The sequence below is a fragment of the Acanthochromis polyacanthus genome, chromosome 14, assembly GCF_021347895.1.
Source record: "Acanthochromis polyacanthus isolate Apoly-LR-REF ecotype Palm Island chromosome 14, KAUST_Apoly_ChrSc, whole genome shotgun sequence".
Classification (NCBI taxonomy): Eukaryota; Metazoa; Chordata; class Actinopteri; family Pomacentridae; genus Acanthochromis; species Acanthochromis polyacanthus.
The window spans coordinates 13,903,749-13,926,160 of record NC_067126.1 but is presented as its reverse complement, the minus strand read 5'-3'; the positions used below and the strand labels follow the sequence as shown (position 1 = coordinate 13,926,160).

Sequence of the window (22,412 nt, the reverse complement as noted above, 5' to 3'; positions counted from 1 at the left end):
CACTTTGGCTCAAACAACGACGAATGGTGCGATCTGACACTGATGTACCTTGGCCTTGGAGTTCACCTTTAATTTCTTTGGAGGTTGCTCTGGGCTCTTTGGATACAATTCCAACGATCCGTCTCTTCAATTTGTCATCAATTTTCCTCTTGCGGCCACGTCCAGGGAGGTTGGCTACTGTCCCGTGGGTCTTGAACTTCTGAATAATATGAGCCACTGTTGTCACAGGAACTTCAAGCTGTTTAGAGATGGTCTTATAGCCTTTACCTTTAAGTTGTTTGTCTATAATTTTGTTTCAGATGTCCTGGGACAATTCTCTCCTTCGCTTTCTGTTGTCCATGTTCAGTGTGGTACACACCTTTTCACCAAACAGCAGGGTGACTACTTGTCTCCCTTTAAATAGGCAGACTGACTGATTATGAGTTTGGAAAAACCTGTGATGTCAATTAAATGACACACCTGAGTTAATCATGTCACTCTGGTCAAATAGTTTTCAATCTTTTATAGAGGTACCATCATTTTTGTCCAGGCCTGTTTCATTAGTTTGTTTTTTTAAATAATTATGTTAATCAACAATTCAAAAGTAATGGCTGTTTTTGATTATTTAATTTTCAATAAATTTTTATTTATTGTTACTTTTGTGAGTTTCAAGTGATTTCAGTGAGAATTGTGGGTTTTTCCTTCTTTAACTGAGGGGTACCAACAATTTCGTCCACGTGTGTACATAGTGGGAGGACGCATGCACTCTCTGTCTGTTGTTTCTCTCTCACAAAATGGACTGGAAGAAAGTCCTCATATTTTTCACTAAAGTAAAAGTGCATGAACAACAATGTTAATATACCATATTATTTTTGTCATTAACATAATGATAGACTTGTACTTGCAAAATTCTGCTGCATTCACAGTTTTTATTGAGGAAAAGCACTGAAATTGTAGCGCCACAATGCAGTTTTAAATACATCATGTGATAAAATGTGCCCTTGACATTTTACTTGATTTGATTGTTATGTGTTAATATATAAATAGCATTTTACTGCTAAGCTGCTGGACATGGAGCTATTTTTACCTCCTTTATAAAGAGCTAAGTCCTAAAGTTACCAACTGATCAGATGTATACATTTGTATTTCTTTTCTTTATTTTCCTCTTGGGTCTTAACCATGTTAAGACACTTAGAGGGGGCATGATAGATAGTGACCTCTGTATTTTGATGAGGTCACTAGTGGTGGATTGCAGCTACATGTACTGTAAGCATTGTCCTCAGTTGAGGTAGTGTACTTTTGTTTTTGTGACTTCATACATCTTCACTAAATCTGAGTTACTTTTGAGGTTGACATTTTAAAATCAAGGTTTGTAGAAGAAACATATGATAAGCTCCCAAAATACAATACATCTTTAAAGATGAAATCAATGGTTTCCTACCATTTTTACATGTAAGAAAAGGCAGCATGTACTTAGGGCCCATTGTCACATGTCTCACTGTTAGTAACTGCTCCTTTCAACATGTGACCTCCCTTCTAAACAAAGCATATCTTAAAATAACTGTAGTTGTGTGTGTGTGTGTGTGTGTGTGTGTGTGTGTGTGTGTGTGTGTGTGTGTGTGTATGTGTGTGTGTGTGTGTGTGTATGCATGTGTATGTACACACAAATATTACACGTGACCCATCCAAAACCAGCTGATTCGAAAGGTCTAGTATCAGAGGTGAGAAATTATCAGACCCTGTTGGTTTTACTAACAACCATAAAACCCCCACACTGACATAGAAAACATAATCATTTATTGAAATTAATGACAATTGGAATATGAACACATCTAGAAACATTTGTGCAAAAGCAAATAAACAGTTAATTGGCTTACAGTTTACACATGTTTACTGATTTTCATTACTTCTTGGATAAACAAACACATAGACTGTTTATATATAAATCTTCATGAGACAGATTTCAAGCAAAAATGGCATCAAATCACCCAGTATTATTCTCTGTATGTTCATCAAGGTACTCTGAGTCCAGTTTTAATGCAGTACAAAGAGTAACCCCAACTCCACAAACGGCACAAAAAGAAAATGCAACAACACCAAAACTGCAAATACACACCGAATCCACTGAGCGTCAGAATAATGTGGAACTAAAGTTAACATATTTCAGAATGATTCTCTAAAACTGTCCACACAGTCATGTCACTTATTTCTAAAGCAGAAAACACTGTTCCAAAAATGTCTTGAGGATATTTTGGTCGTAATCTGCTCTTTAAAAAGAAAATCTGCAAAACATGTGGAACTGGAAAAAGTCGAATTCCCTAATCCAAGTAGATTAAATAAATAAACAAATAATTTCTAAAAAATAAAAAAAAAGTCTGTGAGGTGCTTCATTGCATTGCAGCTTCTTCTTGTCGGTGTTAATTGGATTTTACTGTGCTTTATTTCCGACCACGGCAGTCCTTTAAGAGTCCACTGCTCCACACTAGTCTGGGTACAAAAGGAAGCCGGAGAATGTGCTGTATTTATTGTTGTTTCCACCGTGCGCTTTCCCGCCGTCCAGCTTGACATAAATCTCGTCCCCGGAGTCCAGATGTAAGACGACGCTGTTGCTGGCGTAGTCATAATTCTGGTCTGCGTCCTGCGCTATAGCGCTAGCTCGGACCTATAAATTAAGAAAGAGATAGCGACAGAAAGACAGACAGATTTCACCCAGCAGTACATGCCCCTTTGCATTCAGACGCACCTTTAGGTGCGCGCGGAGCCTGACGCAAACCAAGCCACTAACTCCCTGCATTTAATGTGTCATAAGATTACTGGATAAACCATGTAAAATAGAGAAACAAAGTCCACACTACGATCATGGACACGAGACTAGTCTGAGTGCGTAATTGCGCTCCAGGCTCCGTTATGCTGCGGAGTGGCATCACGGAACAGACAAGAACCTAAATATAGCTATGTATCTGTTTTGCTCCCGCATACTGCGATTTTTAAGAGTGTCAAGGGGAATATTTACCTGTCCATTTTTGCACAAATCTGCCCACATGCTTGTCCCGTCCCCTCCACGCATTAGCACATGATAGGTGAAGTAATAAATTCCAGACACTTGGCATGTAAACTTGCCGGTAGCCGGGTCGTAGTGGTTCCCCAAATTTGTGACCACGTCGTCGAACCGTAACACTTCGTATCCTTCATGGGGGTTTTTCAGACCCACATAAAATGCTATCTTTGCCCCACCGGTAGAAGAGCCCAACTCTCCGCTGATTTCGGTCCGCGCTGAGCCCATTACCCCGGGATGCCCGGTCTTTGCAGAATCGCCTCTGTCACCCGGAGGCCCCCTTGGACCGGGTGGCCCCGGTTCGCCTGCTGGCCCCCTCGGCCCGGGTTTTCCCGGCCTACCCGGCTCGCCTTTTGTCCCTTGAACAAAGGATGGAGAGGGGATGGCACTCAGATCCCGCATGACTTCCAAGGATGTGGCGCTTGGTTTGGGGTTGTACGGGTCACAGATCATCCGACAGGTGCCCATCATCTCATAGTGTCCATCGGTCTTAGAAGTTTGGATTAGCAGGGGAATTGCGATGATGAGAGCCAAAACCATAACGATGCCAACCACAGCGGCGACGATTCCCTTCCTCTGGAGAGTCCGAGAAGCAAGCGCTAAAAAGTCTGTTTTGCTTTGGGAGGTAATGGTGGAAGGTGTGAAAGTGCTAAAAGCCACGGCGAAAAGAGAGCAGACCGAAACTGATTCACTTAATCCTAGGAGAAAGTGAGGAGAGAGAGAGACAGCAGCGTGTTGTAACCCTAAAGCCCCGTTCAGCCTGCAGCGTTCAGCGTGGTGCCAGTGTCACTTGGCTTCACACAGTTGGCAGGGGAAATATACGTTTTGGCAGCGCATGACGCGGCTGATCTCCGAGCTGAAAGAGGCTTCCAGCGGGTTATGCTCGTCTGCAATAATCGAGAGGGGAGTCAAGAGCTGTTGACCTAACAAGTTCAAAGCCAGTTACAATGTAGATTATGTCTGCAATGATAACCATGTCATCTTTATGTATGAATTATAAATCCATCAAGCCCTAAGGGAAAGGGATCAGAAATCATTAGTGACAGTTTGAATTTCCAGCAGAATGTAATAGATTTTCTCTTTTTATCTCTCTCAGTTAGAGACAATCAACTTAGATATAGATAATGCACTTATACCTGTTATCATCTACAGAGAAAATAATCCTGACCCTGGCTGTTCCTGTAATGTTTTTAAAGAGAGCCTGTGTTGGACACTGACCAAGCATGAAAGATGTTTCTGTATGTTCAATAAAATTTATGGACTGTGTAGAATCCAGTGTTTTTGAAGACTGAACTATTTTCCAATTGTGATATTTCAGCCTTTGCTTTAATTTTGATCCTGATGACTCTTGCTTTGACTTTGAATATCAAAGGTAATAGCAGTCTTTTTTTAATGTGTAAATATGAACACATTCAACAAATTCCAGCTCATATGCAGCTGCTACAATTTTAACTAAAACCATAAAACATCACACCTTGCCTCTTTTAGCATCAGTTGTTTTAGGCTTGATTTTGAGATTTTATCCCTCAGGCTCCACATTATTTTGAGCTGCTCTCTCCCTGTTGAGTGCAGCCAAAGGTCCCTTGACAGGAACCTGCTGGCTGTTTGCTGTCAGGGCACCAAAGCTCTGAACTACTTGAGGAGGTTTTTTAAGTCATTTTTTAAAACTAATTTTTACCTGAGGATATGAGGAATTGAAATGCTATTTATATGTGCAACAACTTATTTATTTCTTTAAATAATCCTCCATATCTCTGTTTGTTTGCCATGTATAAGGCACTTTAATACTGCTTTTGAAAAGCAGCTCTACAGATACATTTGTTATTTCTTGTTAGTGATCTGACATCTTTTGACATATATGCTCTCTCTTTTTTGCTTCTTCCTCACCTCATTTCTAGTGATACTGCTAACCAAGTCAAAGGACACACTGCTGCTAAGAATATACTGATCCAAATGGGATAAGCTGTAAAGGATCAGTTTGTTATGGAGTCCGAACTTCTATAAAGGGGTTGGTTCACTCAGTTGTGGTATGTAGTCAATAAGATTGTTTTAGTTTTTTGTTTTACATCAGGGCTTGAGATGTCTGTTTATGAAGCTGTGGCTTTAAAGTGTTGGATCTGCAGTTGAGATTGCAAGTAACTAAGCTGAGGCTGGTGAACCTGCCGGAGAGTGAATCCGAGCAATGCTCATTTAACTTTATTAATCACATTATGAGGAAGCTTAAAGATTTGGATTGTAAAACCATGTTCCTACAAGAAACATACATTCTGGATGAGGAAGGCTTTGAGATTAGGAGGAGATGGCAGGGAAATGTATTCACTGCTTCTTTTACGTCACAGGTGACGTAAAAGAACCGCCACTGCGACCTGGCTACCGGCAGGTTTACATGCCAAGTGTCTGGAATTTATTACTTCACCTATCATGTGCTAATGCGCGGAGGGGATGGGACAAGCATGTGGGCAGATTTGTGCAAAAATGGACAGGTAAATATTCCCCTTGACACTTAAAAATTGCAGAATGCGGGAGCAAAACAAATACATATATTAAGGTTCTTGTCTGTTTCATGATACGACTCCGCAGCATAACGGAGCCTGGTGTACAATTACGCACTCAGAGTAGTCTCATGTCCATGATTATTAATAACGAGTTGCATTTAAATCCGTTACATTTACTTAAGTAACTTATTGAAAAAACATACTTCTGAGAGTAGTTTTTCTCTGCCATACTTTTTACTTTTACTTGAGTAGATTTATGATTTAGAAACGCTCCGTTACACTGGGCTACACTTCACTCCTTACTTTTTTATTTACCACATTAGATATGCTTTATTTTGCCAGAGAGATGCCCCTGGTGGACCTACTACATGACTGTGTTTCACCAATCAGATGATTGAACAATAATCACATGACTCCGTTTCACCAGACGTGGTCCTGCAGTCACATTAGCAGCATAGTGACACAAACTCTACACATGTAGCAGACAGATAATGAAAAAAACAGAGGCATTTTCGAGAAATTTGATCTTGTTTCGGAGTCCGACAACATTAGCATAGTAGCCATTAGCATGGATATCTCCATCTTTTATCTTCTATTTTAATAACACGGGCAAAGTGAAGCGTGACGTCAGGCTTGATAGGTCCGTGTGATATGGAGGTGATCAGCATGCTCATAGAGTCGATGTCATAGACTCTATGAGCATGCAGTATATCTTGTCACTGGAAGTAGTTTGCATTGTTCAAACATACAAACGTTACATTACTACAGGTATTTATTTCAAAATTTTACGTTGTGAAAAACTGAGATTTGGAAATTTGTGTTTTTTGTGCCTTAACTTGTCATTTTGTAAAGATGTTTATTTTTGCTGTCTTTTATTTTATTGTTTGGAAATACCAGAATTTGCACATTATTTTACACTTTTGTCTGTCTGATCTCGTCATTTCTAATAAATAAATAAATAAATCGGACATTACAATCAAACAGTTACTCAGTGCTTTCAGTACTTGAGTAGTCTTTTCACCAAATACTTTTTTACTCTTGAGCAATTTTTTTGGATCACTAGTTTTACCTTTACTTGAGTGATATTATTCTGAAGTAACGTTAATCTTACTTAAGTACAATTTTTGGCTACTCTACCCACCTCTGCCAGTAATTGTATGACACTTGTAGCATACCCCCTTGATTGAAGGATGACACTTACTGATGAGTTTTTTGGATTTATTGGCAGTAAACCCTCAAACTTCACCGTAAGAGCTAGAAAACACAAGCAACGTGTAAGCTATAAATGCTAACTCTTACAACCATTAGAGAGACCTTAGCTTTAGTAATAAAAATCAACAAATGTACACATTCAGTTCCATGTAACATTCCAAATTGCTCATCTTTACACACAAACATACCTTGTGCCTCTTTCAAAGGGGCTGCTAAGTGCAAAATACATATTTATGTGTCAATGACTCTCCGTGTCCTTATCCTTTTCTGTCTTATTTTTGCTGATAAGCGAGTTCGCGCTCAGCTGCAACAGGAAGTAATCATTTCAAAGTATGAGCATGAACCGGAAGTTACATTTAGCGACTTTAAATAAAGGTAAAACTCCAAAATAAAATACTGCAATCTTCTTTGGCAAATAAAGAGATGTACTGGGTTATTTACACTCCCACCAAAATTGTGTGTTGGTTTACATGAGAACAACAACAAAGAATTTTTCAAACAAAATAACCCATACAAAGTGGTTACCTTAACTGTCTAACAAGAAGACAAGTTTTTGTACTGGACGCTCTACAACTGATAGCTTACTAGAGCGTTGACCTTTGTTATTTAGTCTCTTTTCTCCAAGTGAGATTTTCACTCTTCGCACAAGTCCATCGTTTCCACTGACAGTTTCTGAAACTCTGGCAAGTCTCCATTCGCCTCTGGGCGCTTGTTCATCTATGTCCAACACAACATCACCTACTTTCAGGTTCCTCTTTGTTGTGTGCCACTTTGTCTTGAAATGATGTTGTGAACATATTCCCGTCTCCAGCGGCTCCAGAACTGCTCTGCAAGGAACTGCACACGGCGCCATCTCCTTTTGCCATATAGGTCCTCCTTTGAAAAAGCACCAGGTGGGGGCAACGGTGCGTTGGATTCATGTGGAGCAGGTGATTGGGTGAAAGCGGTTCTCGCTGTCAGGGCTGTTTCAAGTTATCTACAGTCAGGGGTCTGCTGTTGACTACAGCCATGGCTTCATAGAATAAGTCCTTAATGAAGCATCGAGTCTGGCATGAGCAAGTGACAGAGTGGTATTCAGTACACTTCTGAACAGTCTTTATCTGACGCTCCCACACTCCCCCTGCGTGACTCGAGTGGGGTGCATTCATCACAAAGTCACACTGTCTTTCAGATAAGTAAGTACTTAATCTGTTAGTATCCAGTTCATTTAAGGCTGCTTTAAACTCATTTTGAGCACCAACAAGGTTTGTTCCCTGGTCACATTGGATTTGCCGGACTGCACCTCTGATTGAAATGAAACACCTCAGTGCATTAATAATGCATTAGTGGACAAGTCCTCTAATAACTCTATGTGAATAGCACGAGAACAAAAGCAGGTAAATAAGAGTCCATATCGTTTGTGCTGTTTCCTTCCTTCTGTTGTCACAAACGGGCCAAAGCAGTCCATGCCGCAATGTGTGAAGGGAGGAGAGGGTTCTAAGCGCTGTGGAGGTAGATAACTCATCCTCTGACCCTCTGGGTTCTGCGGAGTCTGCGGCAGATCACACATTGACGGATGATGAAGCGACAGTTTTGCTCATTCCGGGGATCCAATAGCCATTAGATCTGATTTCATTTATCGTAAATCCTTTTCCTTGGTGTTTACTTTGTCGTGACAGTGAGATATTATGAGCTTGGCTGCATGATGATCTTTTGGGATCACAATTGGGTGTTTGAAAGAGTCACTTGTTGGTAAATGTTGAAGTCTCCCTCCCACCTTGAGGAGACCATCTATGTCCATGAACATGTCCAGCTTAAACAGTTTGTTGTGATGTGGGAGCTGTTTTCCTTTGCTCAACAGTTTTATTTCTTGTCCATATGTTTGACTCTGCACATCCCGAATGATCACACATTCAGCATTTGCTTGTTCGCTTACTGAAGCTGGTGCGCTTAACTTGATTTTCTGAGCCCTTCTTATGAGATGTGCTACAGCTTTAATAGCTTTGGACCATGACAAGAACTTACTTAAACGTTCAGCAAGACTCACAGTGTCTGTGACTTTAGTTAGCATTGTCTGTACTTTTCTGACTTCTGGATCTCCTATAGCCAGATCCAGCTCAACAGTTGTGGTGTAGGCAGTTCATTTTTCCACAGAAAGGTGGGGCCACTGAACCAGTTAGACTTGATTAACTCATTAACAGTTGTACCTCTTGATGCACTGTCGGCTGGGTTCACTTCTGATGGTACATAAAACCATTGCTGAGGGCTTGTACTTTGTCTGATTCTTTGGACCCTGTTAATTTCCCCAAAGGTGTGGAAACGACGCGCATCATTGTTTATGTAGCCCAATACTACCTTTGAGTCAGTCCAGAAATATTCTTTCACATCATCATACAATTCTCCTTTAACATGTTACTGACAGAGACTGAAACTACAGCTGCTGTTAGTTCAAGTCTGGGGATCGTGGTCAGTTTAGTTGGAGCAACTCTGGCCTTTGCTATTACTAGAGAGCAATGAATCTCATCTTTAGTGTTCTTGCTCTCAGATAGCTGCATTGTCCATAACCACTTGAGCTCGCATCTGAAAGTGGTGTAACTCGATTTCCTTTGGTTTGCCAAAACTAACAGGTAGACAACAGCGAGGTATGTCTAGCTTTTCTAGATTTACAAAGTCACTTTGCCAATTCTCCCACCTTGGCCTGAGAGAATTTGGTAGGGGTTCATCCATCCAATACCGTGCTGGCACATTTCTTGCAGGATCTCTTTCCGTTTAGTACATATGGTGCTAATAATCCAAGCGGATCATAGATGGATGCAACAGTGGATAGAATGCCTCTGTGTGTAGCTGGCTGGACTTTTAGTGTGTTGTCAAATGTGAAACAGTCCTTTTCCAATGTTCCATTGGATGCCTAATGCTCTTTCTTGTTGGCATATCTTTAAATGTTAAGTCCTTCATGTTTGTGTTTACAGCACATTCTGATGGAGGGATGCTTTGCAAAACACTGTGGTGGTTTGAGATGAACTTGTGTAGCCGGAGGTTACCTTTGCTGCAGATTTCTCTGGCCTCCTGTGCCAACTGTATGCTCCTTCCACTGTGCTTGTACTTGTAACTCCATCATCAACATAAAAGTCTTTCTCCATAAACTGTGCACCTGCTGGTGTGAGTGCTGTGCTCTTTGGCTAAGTATTTCAGTACGTAATTTGCACAGCCTGGAGATGATGCTGCACCGAAAAGGTGTACTTTCATTCTGTAGGTTTGAGGTTGTGAGCTCGTATCACCGTTTTTCCACCAAAGGAAACGTAGATAGTCCCTGTCCCTTTCATTGACGTGGAACTGATGGAACATCTTCCTATATCGCACATTAAAGCATGGGATGTTGCCTGAACCTTAAGAGAACACCTGACAGATTGTTTATCAGTCTGGCCCTTGGAGATGATCGTTGAGACTTGTTCCATTGTGTTTAGCTGAACAGTCAAATACAACACGCAGCTTTGTGGGTTTTTAGGGATGATAAATCCCATGGTGGGGAATATACCATTGTTCACCTTGTATTCCTTCGTTGTATACTTCTTCAGCGTCTCCTCTTTCAATTATGTCATTCATGTATGCTAAGTAGTCCCTTTTGTACTTCTCATCCTTGCTGAACTTTCGCTTTAAATGTTCAAGTCTGATTCTGCAACCTTTTTGTTGTCAGGTAGGCGTGGCCTTTGTTTGAATGGGAGAGGCATCTCACAGTGTCCTTGTTCATTTTTCTTTATTCCTTGCTTGAGTTTGTCCAGAAAAATGAGATCCTCTTGTGAGACTGTCTTATCACTTGTCTTTGTGTCCTTAAAATCTGACTCGAGAACACTGATCACGTCCATTGGTGTGACAGGAGGTAGTTCTTTACTGTAACTCTATGGCACACACTTGTTTCAGCTTCATTGGACACTGATGTGGAGCCACCAACAATGCTCCACCCTAGATCTGTCTGGATTGGCAAATGGCTCATTGTCTTTTCCAAGTAGAACCTGTTTGGAGCTAGAGTTCTGGGACAGTTAAATCCAATGAGCAGTCCAACATCACAGCTCAGGAGAGGTGGTATTTTATCAACAATCTCTGACAGATGGGCCATTGCTTTGCCGTTTCATTCGTGGGTATGTTGTCATAGTTAAACGGTATATAGTCTTTTGTGTAAGAGGGTGGAAGGTCAATGTGACATCTGAGTCGTAGCCTCTCACACGCAGCCCTGATACTCTCTGACTTTTGACTGTCATGTGAACTCCCAGCATCGTGGTTAATTTTAGCTTAACTGGATGGGAGTCTGCTTGTAACTGATTAGCTACCTCTTCACTGACAAATGTGTTGTCACTTTGTGTGTCTCAATAAGGCGTACACTAACCTGCTCTTTAAACGGACTCTGGGCAGTAGAAACCCACACAGGAACAATCATGGAGGTGCTACCTGACTGACTCACCTTTGTGACGTTCAGAGCTGTGGGCTGCCGTAGAATCACTTTCTATGGTTGGAGGGACATTTCTGGGGCTCTGAGGGCTTTTCATTTGATTTGTAATTCTCAATGTGCAAACAAGTGGGGTGTCGTCCTTTGCAGGTGTCACATGTGGTGGCGATGACGACAGTCTTTTGCATTGTGGCCCACCTTTAAGCACCCGTAGCACAGTTTATTGTCCTTTACAAATGTCCGTTTGTCGTCCACCGACTTTTCTGAGAAGCTTTGGGCACTTTGACAACTGATGCCTTTCATCTTTGCAGAACATGCATGGTACCTTTAGCTTTGTGTTATTTGACTTTGCTTTGTCTGCATGTACAGTAGCTTGTGTTGTGAAGACTTGAGTTGCAGACCTTGTTGGTTTAATCTCCCTTGCATGTCTTTTTTCCAGAGATGAGCTGCCTGAATGGAGTGCGTATGAAGAAGTCACAGGGTTACATGCAATTTCCGCCTCGAATGCTATAAACTTTGCAAAATCCTTAAAAGAGGGGAAATCTTTGCCTTCCATGAGAGCAGCTGTGACCTGACGATTCCATCTTGTTGTGAGCCATTCTGGGATTTTTGGCAATAACTTTTGGTTCTCCTCACAGTCACTTAAGATCTCTAGGCCCTTTACATGTGGTGTTGCTTGGAGACAGGTTGTGAGAAAATCAGAGAATGCCCTTAGACCTTCTGCATCCTTTGAGTGAATTTTAGGCCACTTTGAGAGTTTGTCTCTGAATGCCCTTTGAACAACAAAGGCTGACCGTAGCGCTGGTCAAGTCTTTTCCATGCATCTTTGTATGCCTCTTCGTCACTGCGATAAAATGTGCCCTCAAGACATTGTAGTGCTGGACCAGTGATATAGCTTTTAACAAGTGCAGTTTTCAGCAGGAGATATACTTTTGCAGTCCACCAGTGAGCTGAAGGAAGCCTTCCATTCGATGTAGGTGATTGGATCTCCGCTGAAGACGACAGGCATGGGCACGGGGATTCTGTTCACAGCTATGGCTGTCTTGGATAGCTTTAGCCAGCAGGGAAATGACTGTAGGAGGCGATGAAGTGCTAACTTGGGGGTGCAGTTGCTGTACAGGATTGTTCACTGGAATGGATGCATACTGTTGCATGAACGGTGATATGATCTGTAGAGAGTACTGGGGCTTGGTTGTGCAAAGTTTGTGGTTGATAGAAGTCCCATTGTTTTGTAACATTAACTGACTGTCTGTATCAACTTTCAATTCCATGTTGTAAATCTCTAATTTTGCACGTGCAGCTTGCCTTTCCTTTTTCTGCTTGTAAACGCTCTAGTTCAGACTTTTGTGGCATCCAATTCCCTCCTGTTTCTCCTCCATTTCTCTTATTTTTTCCTTTTGTTTAATTTCCTCTTGTGTGATTTTATATTGAGCTTCCTTTGCAGCTAATTCTGCGGCTGCATCTATTCTTTTGGCAGCAATGCTTGCTTCAGAGTGGCGACTTGACTGTGATACAGTACCAAATATGGATTTAGCATGTTCATAAGTTAAGAGCTGATGGAGGCGTTGCCTTTCTCTTTCTGCATCATACTCATCAATGGCTGCTAACGCTCAGAAATTATCTTCATAATGTCTTTGTCACTGATTCACAAGAGTCCATTTTGGCGCCTTATGACATGGGATGGTGTATCACGCTCTCTTAGTTCACTGTATGCTTTCGTCATTGCATTCACAGTCTTTTCAAATATTATCTGCCATTTCTGCTAATGTGAATCTGACAGATCGCTTTTCAGGTTTTCTCTGTATATTCTGACCTGGCCTTTCCAATGTTCATAGATGGTTAACAGTTTTCTCTCTCTTTTAGTCTGTTCATCTTTTTGATATGAGAGGCATTTCTCCGTGGGCACACTAATCCGTTCTGATCGCCTTGGTAACATTTCATTAGCTGTTTCATCCATTTCACATTGCAACTCTTTTAGCTGTTCTTTCTCATGGCATCTGTTCTTCTATATTTTCCATTTTGAGAGCAATTGCTTGTCACTGTAACCTTAGACCGTTTGCTGCAGCTCGCTGCTCCGCGCTGTTGCCGTGCCGTTCCTTGAGATCGCAGGCAGCTCGTTGTAGCAACATGGGGTGAAGCTCTGGCTAGGCTAGCGGCTCATGCTTCTCTCGGCGACAAGTTCTCACTCTTCTTGAAGGCAAGCTCTTACTGTAGCATACCCCCTTGATTGAAGGATGACACTTACTGATGAGTTTTTTGGATTTATTGGCAGTAAACCCTCAAACTTCACCGTAAGAGCTAGAAAAAACAAAAGCACGTGTAAGCTATAAATGCTAACTCTTACAACCATTAGACAGACCTTAGCTTTAGTAATAAAAATCAACAAATGTACACTTCAGTTCCATGTAACATTCCAAATTGGTCATCTTTACACACAAACATACTTGTGCCTCTTTCAAGGGCTGCTAAGTGCAAAATACATATTTATGTGTCAATGACTCTCCGTGTCCTTATCCTTTTCTGTCTTATTTTTGCTGATAAGCGAGTTCGCGCTCAGCTGCAACAGGAAGTAATCATTTCAAAGTATGAGCATGAACCGGAAGTTACATTTAGCGACTTTAAATAAAGGTAAACTCCAAAATAAAATACTGCAATCTTCTTTGGCAATAAAGAGATGTACTGGGTATTTACAACACTCAATCCTCATTTTGTTGTGAACTGTGACTTAAATGCAGGGAGTTAGTGGCTTGGTTTTGCCTCAGGCTTTCGCGCGGTGCATCTGAATGCAAAAGGGCATGTATTGTGGGTGAAATCTGTCTGTTGGTCTGTCGCTATCTCTTAACTTGTAGCTCCACTGAAATTGGGTGTATTTTTAATTTTTCTCACTTGATGACAAACTGATTTTGTGCACCTTATCTTAAAGCATTTATGACATCTGTTAACAGCAGGTGTTGCCTGTGTTCCCAAGAGGCCCTACACAGAACGAATTCCCTGTGCATGTTTGTCATACATTGGGTTAATTTCTGATCAATACTACATAATGTGAGCTCTGATTTCAAATGAATTGCACAGAGGAACCATCTGATCTTTTCCTTCTGTGCATCACCATCTTTAGCTTCTTGAAGTGCCTTATAGTTGGAGCTATCTAAAAGTTGGCAGGTGCCCTTTCCCTGTTTGTCTAATCTGTTACAGAGGCATGACTTGCCTTCTGTTATCAAGATCAGCAATCCTTATCTCCAAAGATCTGGGATTTAACTTCTCATATCCTCTCATCTCAGCAGCTAAGCTAGCAGCTAACAAAGCTGTCGATTCCGAGGACTTCCCAATGTTGCTGATGAGCACCACACACACATGCGCGTGCACACGCACACGACAAACAGGCATATGCACACACGTGGCAAGCAGTCCATAACAATCTATGTAGACAAGTGCACTGACACACAAACCGCAGCCACAGAGCCTCTGCAGTGTGACAGCACTCCCTGATGAGTACAATGGAATCACTGTAAGTTGATTAGCACTGTCGTGCATTTGAGAAAAACAGAGTCACTCAGCTTGCATTTGTAAAACTGAATACGCATATTAATTGTGTGTGTCGGCATCATTTACACTTAGACCAAAGTACCCCCAAGAAGCTTGCACTTCACTGTGGTCCATCACAACCTGAAACTCAAGTTCTTCATTTTGTCACACTTGATTGCTTCATTTACATGTTCATAAACATGTATGTCAAAATAAATAGCAACTGAAAAGCATTATTTGCTTAAGAGAAATGTAATGCCCGACTTGATTCTATATTCGAGTGATGTATAAATGGTGTTACTTTGCCATGGACTTAGTCATTTATTTACCCTGGCAAATGCATCAGTCTTTCCTCCTACCAGAGGCTCTCTTTGTGTCCTCCTCTCTGCTCAGTGTCTTGACTGCCACACTGCCCTCAACTGCTCCGCGTGCAGCCTGCATCCCTCTTTCTTATAACTTCCACAATATACAGATGGGTGATGAATTACAAGAAAACCCAGCTTAAAATGTCAGGGTAAGGTGCTAGGTCACCATGACACCAGAAGAGCGTAAGTGCTCCTTGGCATTGTTTCTGTAACCGTGAGGGACTAGCAGTCTTCCAAAAATATTCCTTCATTTGGTGTTCTGATAATGGTAGTGGACATTGCTGTTTAAACATGTCAGTATATCAGAGCTCAGTTGAGATCTGGCACCTGCGAAGTCTATAACCAGTCACTCCATAAGCCCTATGTCATCCTGGAGAAGGTCTCTCATGGGGCAGGCAGGTTGGAACGCCAGAGTGCACTAAAAAGTTATAAGAAAAAAATGAAAGCTGCCTACTGACCTCTTCACTTGTACAAAGTATTTTTCATGTTTTTGGCTCTTTAACCCAACAGGAAAGCTGTATATGACCTTTTCATTTTTAACTGTTAACATTCAATTATGAATAGACTTATTTCCTTGTTTATGTGAATTACAGCATCATCAGCTGCAGCATCTGCTTGTTATGTAAAACTGGTCAGTTCAACGACCTAGCCTAGCCGCACTAGACAACCCACGGCGACGAATTTAATTCCTCTGCCAGGGTGGGTCTAGTTACCCTCCATAAGGCTCGAGGCTGGATGCTCCTAAAACTGGCTGGACGAATCACCATGAAGTGTAGAGTCAGAAGGCGGGCGTAACGAAGTGACGACAGAGGCGCGACGATTCTGACAAAAACAACTGACTGTTATCTTCGACTCGGCTTGGCCACAGCCCTTAAAGATTTGAAGCTAAATTCAACTTGAAGATAAACAAAGGACGGCACTGAAGTGTTTCATTGAGAAGAAAGACGTATTTGGACTTATGCCCGACGGGATATGGCAAATCCTTAATTAACCAGTTGGCTCTGCGGCTCCACTGGTTGGAAGCTAATGGGACTTAGCCACAATCCGCCGGCGCTTTAGGAACTACGTCAGCCTATTCGTTGCGTTGATTGATTGTATACCTACCCAATTGCTGCAGAGGGATTTGATAGACAACCTTTTAGCCGCCTCCCTCCCTGTCGAGCGTGCCTAGACCCTTGTGCCCTTCAGAACATGGGTCTAACGCGGCTAGGCTATTCAACGACAGTATCCTGAGGGAAATTGACAAATATTGTGCAAGAACAGCACTATTTACAACCAGGTGGATTTCCACTTCTTAGAACGTTTACTGATAATATTCTGTACTTTAAGCAACTAGTTCTCAGTTGTAAACCATGAACATCAGGGGTTCTGTATACTGATCAGTCTTAATCAAAATAAGCACTACCCTATACATCACAGTGAACAACAATTTTTACCCTTGATCTGTGTTAAAATAATATTACATGTTCTGTGCAGGAATGTTAGTTTTAAAATACAATAAGCAACACTTATACAATATACATAACAGTAAAACCTAGGGGCAATAATAAACAGTAGCAATAATCCGTGCCCCCGCCGGAAGATCCCCACTGCTGGGGTGATAGAAACTTAGCGCTGCACAAACAAACAGGTTATCTCGTAACTCCGCAAGAGACTACGAGAAGATGTGTAGGCTACCTCGGACCAGACCAGCTCGTTACCGTAGTAGACGCTAGGGTCTGGCGCAAATGGAGGGACAAGCAGGTCTTTATCCAGCGCTGATGACAGATCAGGTCCATCTGTGGCTCCACCACAGCTGGAGCCAATGAGCCCAACGACCGGCGCAACCAGAGGCACAGTACAGAGGGGGGCGAGACAGAGAAAGAAAGCAAGAGACAGAGAGAGAGGAGGGGACGTGGCAAGATGGCAACCAAGGCAGACGCAAGTCTTGTAGCTGAGCAATGTTTCAGATCTTTGGCCCTTACCTTCATACCTCTAACTTTTCATATGATCCACTAAGTACTAATTCTGAACAATCCTCCAGCCTTTAAACTCTGATCTTTCATCTAATCCTGAGACAAATGCCCTTTTTGCTGACTAAGGCACAAACACCAGCTAGACTAAAAATAGCTACTTCGCTGCTGTGTTGGGGCCGCCCTCCTTCAACATGAAGCCAAATGAACAAGGAAGGCAATGTAAGAGAAAGAACCTCCTTCCCACAAAGAAGGCATGATTTTTGGAGTGGCCTTAAATATTCATAAGCTCCAATGAGCTCTTCAGCTACTACTGCATCTACCGCTGCTACGCAGCCAACACCGATCAAGAGTATACATCTCTGAAACCCACGCTTGTAATCAGATGATGATCTTGTCCCCCTACCTGTATCTGTTCTTGATACACCAGTCAAGCCAAAAGAAAAAAAACAAAAAGCTGAGATATCTTTAACAGACTTGCAGAACAACATTGTCACCGCAATTAATGTGCGAGCAGATAATCTGGAGGGCATGATCACCAGGAACACGGTGGAGCATTGAAGCCCTGAAGAAGTCCATAGATTTTGCCTTTGCAGAAGTTGAGTCTCTGAAAACTGATATGAGAGAGGTCAAAATTGCCAGTGAAAGATATGACCAGCAAATAACAGATCTGCAACTTAAGCTTAATGAGGCTGAAAGATACGGACGGAGGTGGAACCTCAGACTCCATGGTGTCCATGAAGATAACCCAGAAGATATCAAGGCCAAGGTTATCAACATCTGCTGTACTATTGTACCTGGTTCTCAGCAAAAAAAATAAAAAAATACAGATGACACTGATGTTGTCCACCACCTAGAAAAAAACCTAGGGCCGACAAACAGGCTGAGGACAACCCTTATCCGCTTCACTAAGAGATCTACAAGAGACTTACTGTGGAGGATGGCCAAAAAAGTGAATACCTTAAAAACAGTAAACTGAGATTTGCTGAAGATCTAACTGCTGTTGACAAAGCAATACGAAACTGCAAAAAATGAAGGAAGGAAGGCACACTTTGCTGGTACCCGTGTCATCATCAATGGAACGGAGGTACGTCAGAGCAGCAAGATCGGTCTCAACTGGACACATCATTCATGGATGCGGCTCCCCATACCTAAAATTGCCTATGAACACTGCCAAGATGACTTCAAAGGTTTACTGAAGACATGACCTTCACCACAAGGCGTCATGGCACTTTCTCTGTCCATTTTTTTTGTTTTTGTATCCTTAAGTTTTTGGCTTATTTTTTGCCCCCAATTTTTTGAGTTGTTTTTGTGTGTACTCATCACCCTTTATTGTACTCTACACTTAAAACTGATCATATGTTCTAAGACAACTACTGAGAGCTATTGAAATTCTAACTTTGAAATCAAGGCGACTTGATATAGACTGTGCTTTATTACAACAGTGATGAGGGACTAAGAAAGAAATAATTATGGGGAAAAATGTATAGTTTATTTTCTGCAATTGAGAGATACAGTATATTAAGCCTTTTACTCTCCCCCTTCTTAAGTCACTGAAGCCCCTTTAGCTGGTATTGTCTACTTGATGAGGAGATTATTTAACACTAAATCATGCAGTTTTATTGTAATCTATTGTTAAGGGATAGAGATTGTTCTCTCCATTTCTCTAGTACTTGAGATTTTCTACTTCTTATAGTACTTGTTCCTTGTACTTCCTTGTTACATTGTCCTTTTTCTGTTTTTTCTCTTAATGCCAGGGGTTGAGACAGAACACCAAACGAAAAGCCTTATTTCTGTTTGCAAAGCAACAAAAACTAACTTTTCTTTTTCAAGAGAGAGATTCAGTTAAGAACGACACAGCTATGGAAAGCACAGTGGGGCAATGATATATGGTTATCACATGGCTCAGGAAGAGCAGCAGGTACTGCTACCTGAAGAACTCCTTTGATGAGAGCATTTTACATTCTGAAGGTGATCCTAATGGCCATTTCCTTATTTTGGATATCGATATCAATGATACTGTTATTTTACTAGTTAACCTGTTTGAGTATAAGTCAAAATCTGAAAATTATATGTTGCTTAATGTTTTTGGAATCTTGTTTTCTACATTGACTTCTAAATGTCCAAACGCAATGATAGTGATGGGTGGGGATTACAACATTGCTTTGGATGGTCTTCAGGATAGGTGGCCTCCACGAGCCAATTATTCTATGGCCTCATAATTTAAACACAGTTTATGCACAAATTTAGTATAACTGATATATGGAGACAAAACAATCCTGATGTGAGTTCATATACTTGGAGCAATAAAGCACGCAATAGCTTATCATGCATAGACTTTTGGCTGGTTTCCACTTGTTTTGATAGCAGCCTCATCAATGTCAATATCTTCACTACTCCTTTAACAGACCACAAACCAATTTCAATACAACTCTCTCTAAATCCTAATATTCACCAAAGAGGTTCATATGGAATTGAACAGCTCTATTCTTAAACATGAAGCTGTTTCCAAAACTGTCCATTCCGCTAATTTAGCATTTTTGGCATAAGTCTTTATTCGAAAAAAATTTCTGCAATAATTGGGAACTGTTAAAATTCAAACAATCAAATTGTTTAGAAGCATACAGAAGTTCAATCACTAGAGCTAAAAAGCTGAAGAAGAAAATCTAACTTGCGAAATAACATCAATACACAAAAATACCTGAAATTTAACTAAAAGTGAACATCAACATTTAATCAGTCAACAAAACAAATTGGACGACATTTATACGTAGATTGAAGGCCGAGGGGGCCTTTGTGAGAAGCAGGAGAAGATGGCTGGAGGAAGGGGAACAGAATACGCTTTTTTTCAAAGCTAAAAACAGCACAATACAAAACTAAACATTGATGGAGACATTACAGATGACCCTCGAAAAATAGCTAATTATTGTTCAGATTTCTATACCAAATTATATGAATCAAATATAGTGAAGAATCCACCTCTCAGTTTTTGGGATCTCTTACAGAAACTAAGTTAATCAACACTGATTTGAATAAATTCGGTGACAGACCACTAACACTACAGTAAGTTATATCTGCCATTGAACACCTCAAGTCTCAGCCCGGTCTCACGGGGATTCGTGAAACTGTCACGTCAGTTTTTGTTTCGGTTTCGTGGGCACCAACACGATGTCGTCATGTTTTTCGTGCCGCTCACCACGAGCGAAACCCGCTGTGGTAATCACATCTGAAAGTGGTTTATACCGGCGGATTCATGACGATTTAAGCTGTCCACCGGCGTTTGCGGCCGCCGCCACAGCGGCGCCGCTATTGTGGCCGGATGGTCCACATAAAGAAATAGTCCAGTCTAGAAGAAACTTTATGTGCAGCCAAGTGGAAGGTGAAGCCTTTGTCCTTGGGGTGGAGGATACGCCATATGTCCAACAGGCCAAATTCTGTGATTTGGCCTCCCTTAATAATTTAGCTGTTGATTCAGATTTATGTTTTACTTGACTTTCAGTATCTAACCTTTGATTCATTATTAAATTTAAATCTCCTCCCAATATAGTTAATCCCTTCGCTCAGACATTAACAATGTAGGATTCTTTTCATGAGAGCAACATCTTCTCCTGGTGGGTTATACACATTAATCAAAGTAACAGCTTGGGCATCTATTTCTCCCTGTACAAAGACAAATCTTCCTTCCCTGTCCCTAATGCACTTATCTTTGACAAACCCCTAAACTAATTGTTAAGGAGCACAGCTACTCCTCTTTAGCTGATGTATAGGAGGTTGCAAAATTGGCTCCAATTAATTTACCTAATTTTTCATGTTCCTCTTTACACAAATGTGTTTCCTGTATAAAAATGATATCCCCTATTTTTTTTAAGTGTTTCCATTATCTTCTTTCTTTTATTGGATTATTAATTCCATTTACATTTGCTGTAACAATCTTTAGTGGCTCCCATGATTTACTTTAAAGACTGGCCTTTTGCTGTGTTGTTTAATTCTAAAACATACATATACAAATAAAAAACAAATAAGTAAACAAAAGTGCCCTAGGAAACCCCTGTGAACTTCCACATTCTGTAACCTCAACATGGTTAACACAACCATTCCACAGTGTTGTTATTTTATGAGGAAAAATTAACTGTTGTCAGCCACTCTATCATGACTGAACCGTGAGACTACTGTCCCACTAAAGGTGGTGGGTTGTTAGATGAATTATCCCTTTTCTGCCCACATCCCCCCCTCTGTGGGGTCCCTAATTCAATTAACTGCTATATACATTCAAACAGAGCAGGCCTTAGTAGCTTTTACAGAAAAAAGGGGGGCTAATATACCCTACACCAATAATAACCATATTTTCAAAAGACTAAAACATCTGAAAAATAAACTTACAATTACAAAAATATACAGAAAAATACATTTTGAAAAGATCAGCAAAAGGTTCAACTAAATCTATACAAATTTCTTAGGTTTATCATGCTCTGGTGGTTTTTCTTAATGATCATTCTGTCAAATGAAATAGTCCTAATCTTAACTCATTGTAGGACGACCCCCATGGTCAGGAGAGGTTTTATTTGATATCAGCATAAGTTAATTAAAGATCCTCTCAAGAATAACATATTTTTCCCAATTATTAAATATTCATGCCGCATACCTTAGGATCTTTCAAAGTCCTTTCACGCTGTCTCCACTTCTGCTCCTCTTGCGCTCCTAGGCCGACGTATCAGCGTTGTCCACCGTGGCGCTGCTCTGCTGGGGCTCTCCGCACTGCAGTATGCCCTTCTCCCGCAGGCCCAACTCCGCTTCCTCAAATGTGCCAAAGATTGCCGCGTTTCCTTCGATGAAGACCCTCAATTTCGCTGGATATATTATATGGGACTTTACGTTTCTTTCTTTCAGAAGTTTTCTCATCTGTGTGTATTCTACTTCTTTCTTTTGGATCTTACTTGAGAAGTCTTGGGAGAAAAAGATGCGACGGTCTCCGATCCGGATTTCTTTTTTGGAACCATGCTGCGTTCAGAACGCGTTGTCTTGTGTTCCAACTGCACGAACCTGACCCACCAGTGATCTTGGCGTAACAGCGTCTCCGGCTGGTCTCTGAGTCAACGAGTGGTGTGCAGCCGCGGTACGGATGATGTCAGGTGGGATACTCAGCTTTTGATAGCAGTTTTATTTTAACAAATCAATTGCATCATTACTCTCCAAGCCTTCTTGAACGCCATATATGCGGATATTGTTTTGTCTTGACTTATTTCCAAGTATTCAAGTTTTTCAGACATTTCCCTTTGTTCTTTGGTCAGCTTTTTCAACATCTCTGTAGAAGCCTCTTCTCGTTCTTCCAGTTGGTTTTTTTTTTTCCAGCTTCTTTATATTGCCCTGAGCCTCGCGCAGATCAAGGCGTATAAGCTTCAAATCTTCCCTCAT

The 22,412-nt window shown here is 41.2% G+C and overlaps 1 protein-coding gene across 1 annotated transcript in view; it reads right to left on the bottom strand.

Annotated features, from left to right (window-relative positions):
- Window positions 1-1,759: 1,759 nt before the first annotated feature.
- LOC110970873 (complement C1q-like protein 2) overlaps window positions 1,760-22,412 on the bottom strand; it is a 33,439-nt gene continuing 12,786 nt past the window's right edge. The window contains exons 1-2 of the mRNA XM_022221193.2: window positions 2,993-3,812; window positions 1,760-2,641 (exon numbers count right to left, since the gene is read on the bottom strand). Of these exons, the coding sequence (XP_022076885.1) occupies window positions 2,462-2,641; window positions 2,993-3,574 (762 nt within the window). The 5' untranslated portion in view covers window positions 3,575-3,812 and the 3' untranslated portion in view covers window positions 1,760-2,461. Of the gene's footprint in view, window positions 2,642-2,992 lie in introns of the transcript that reaches the window.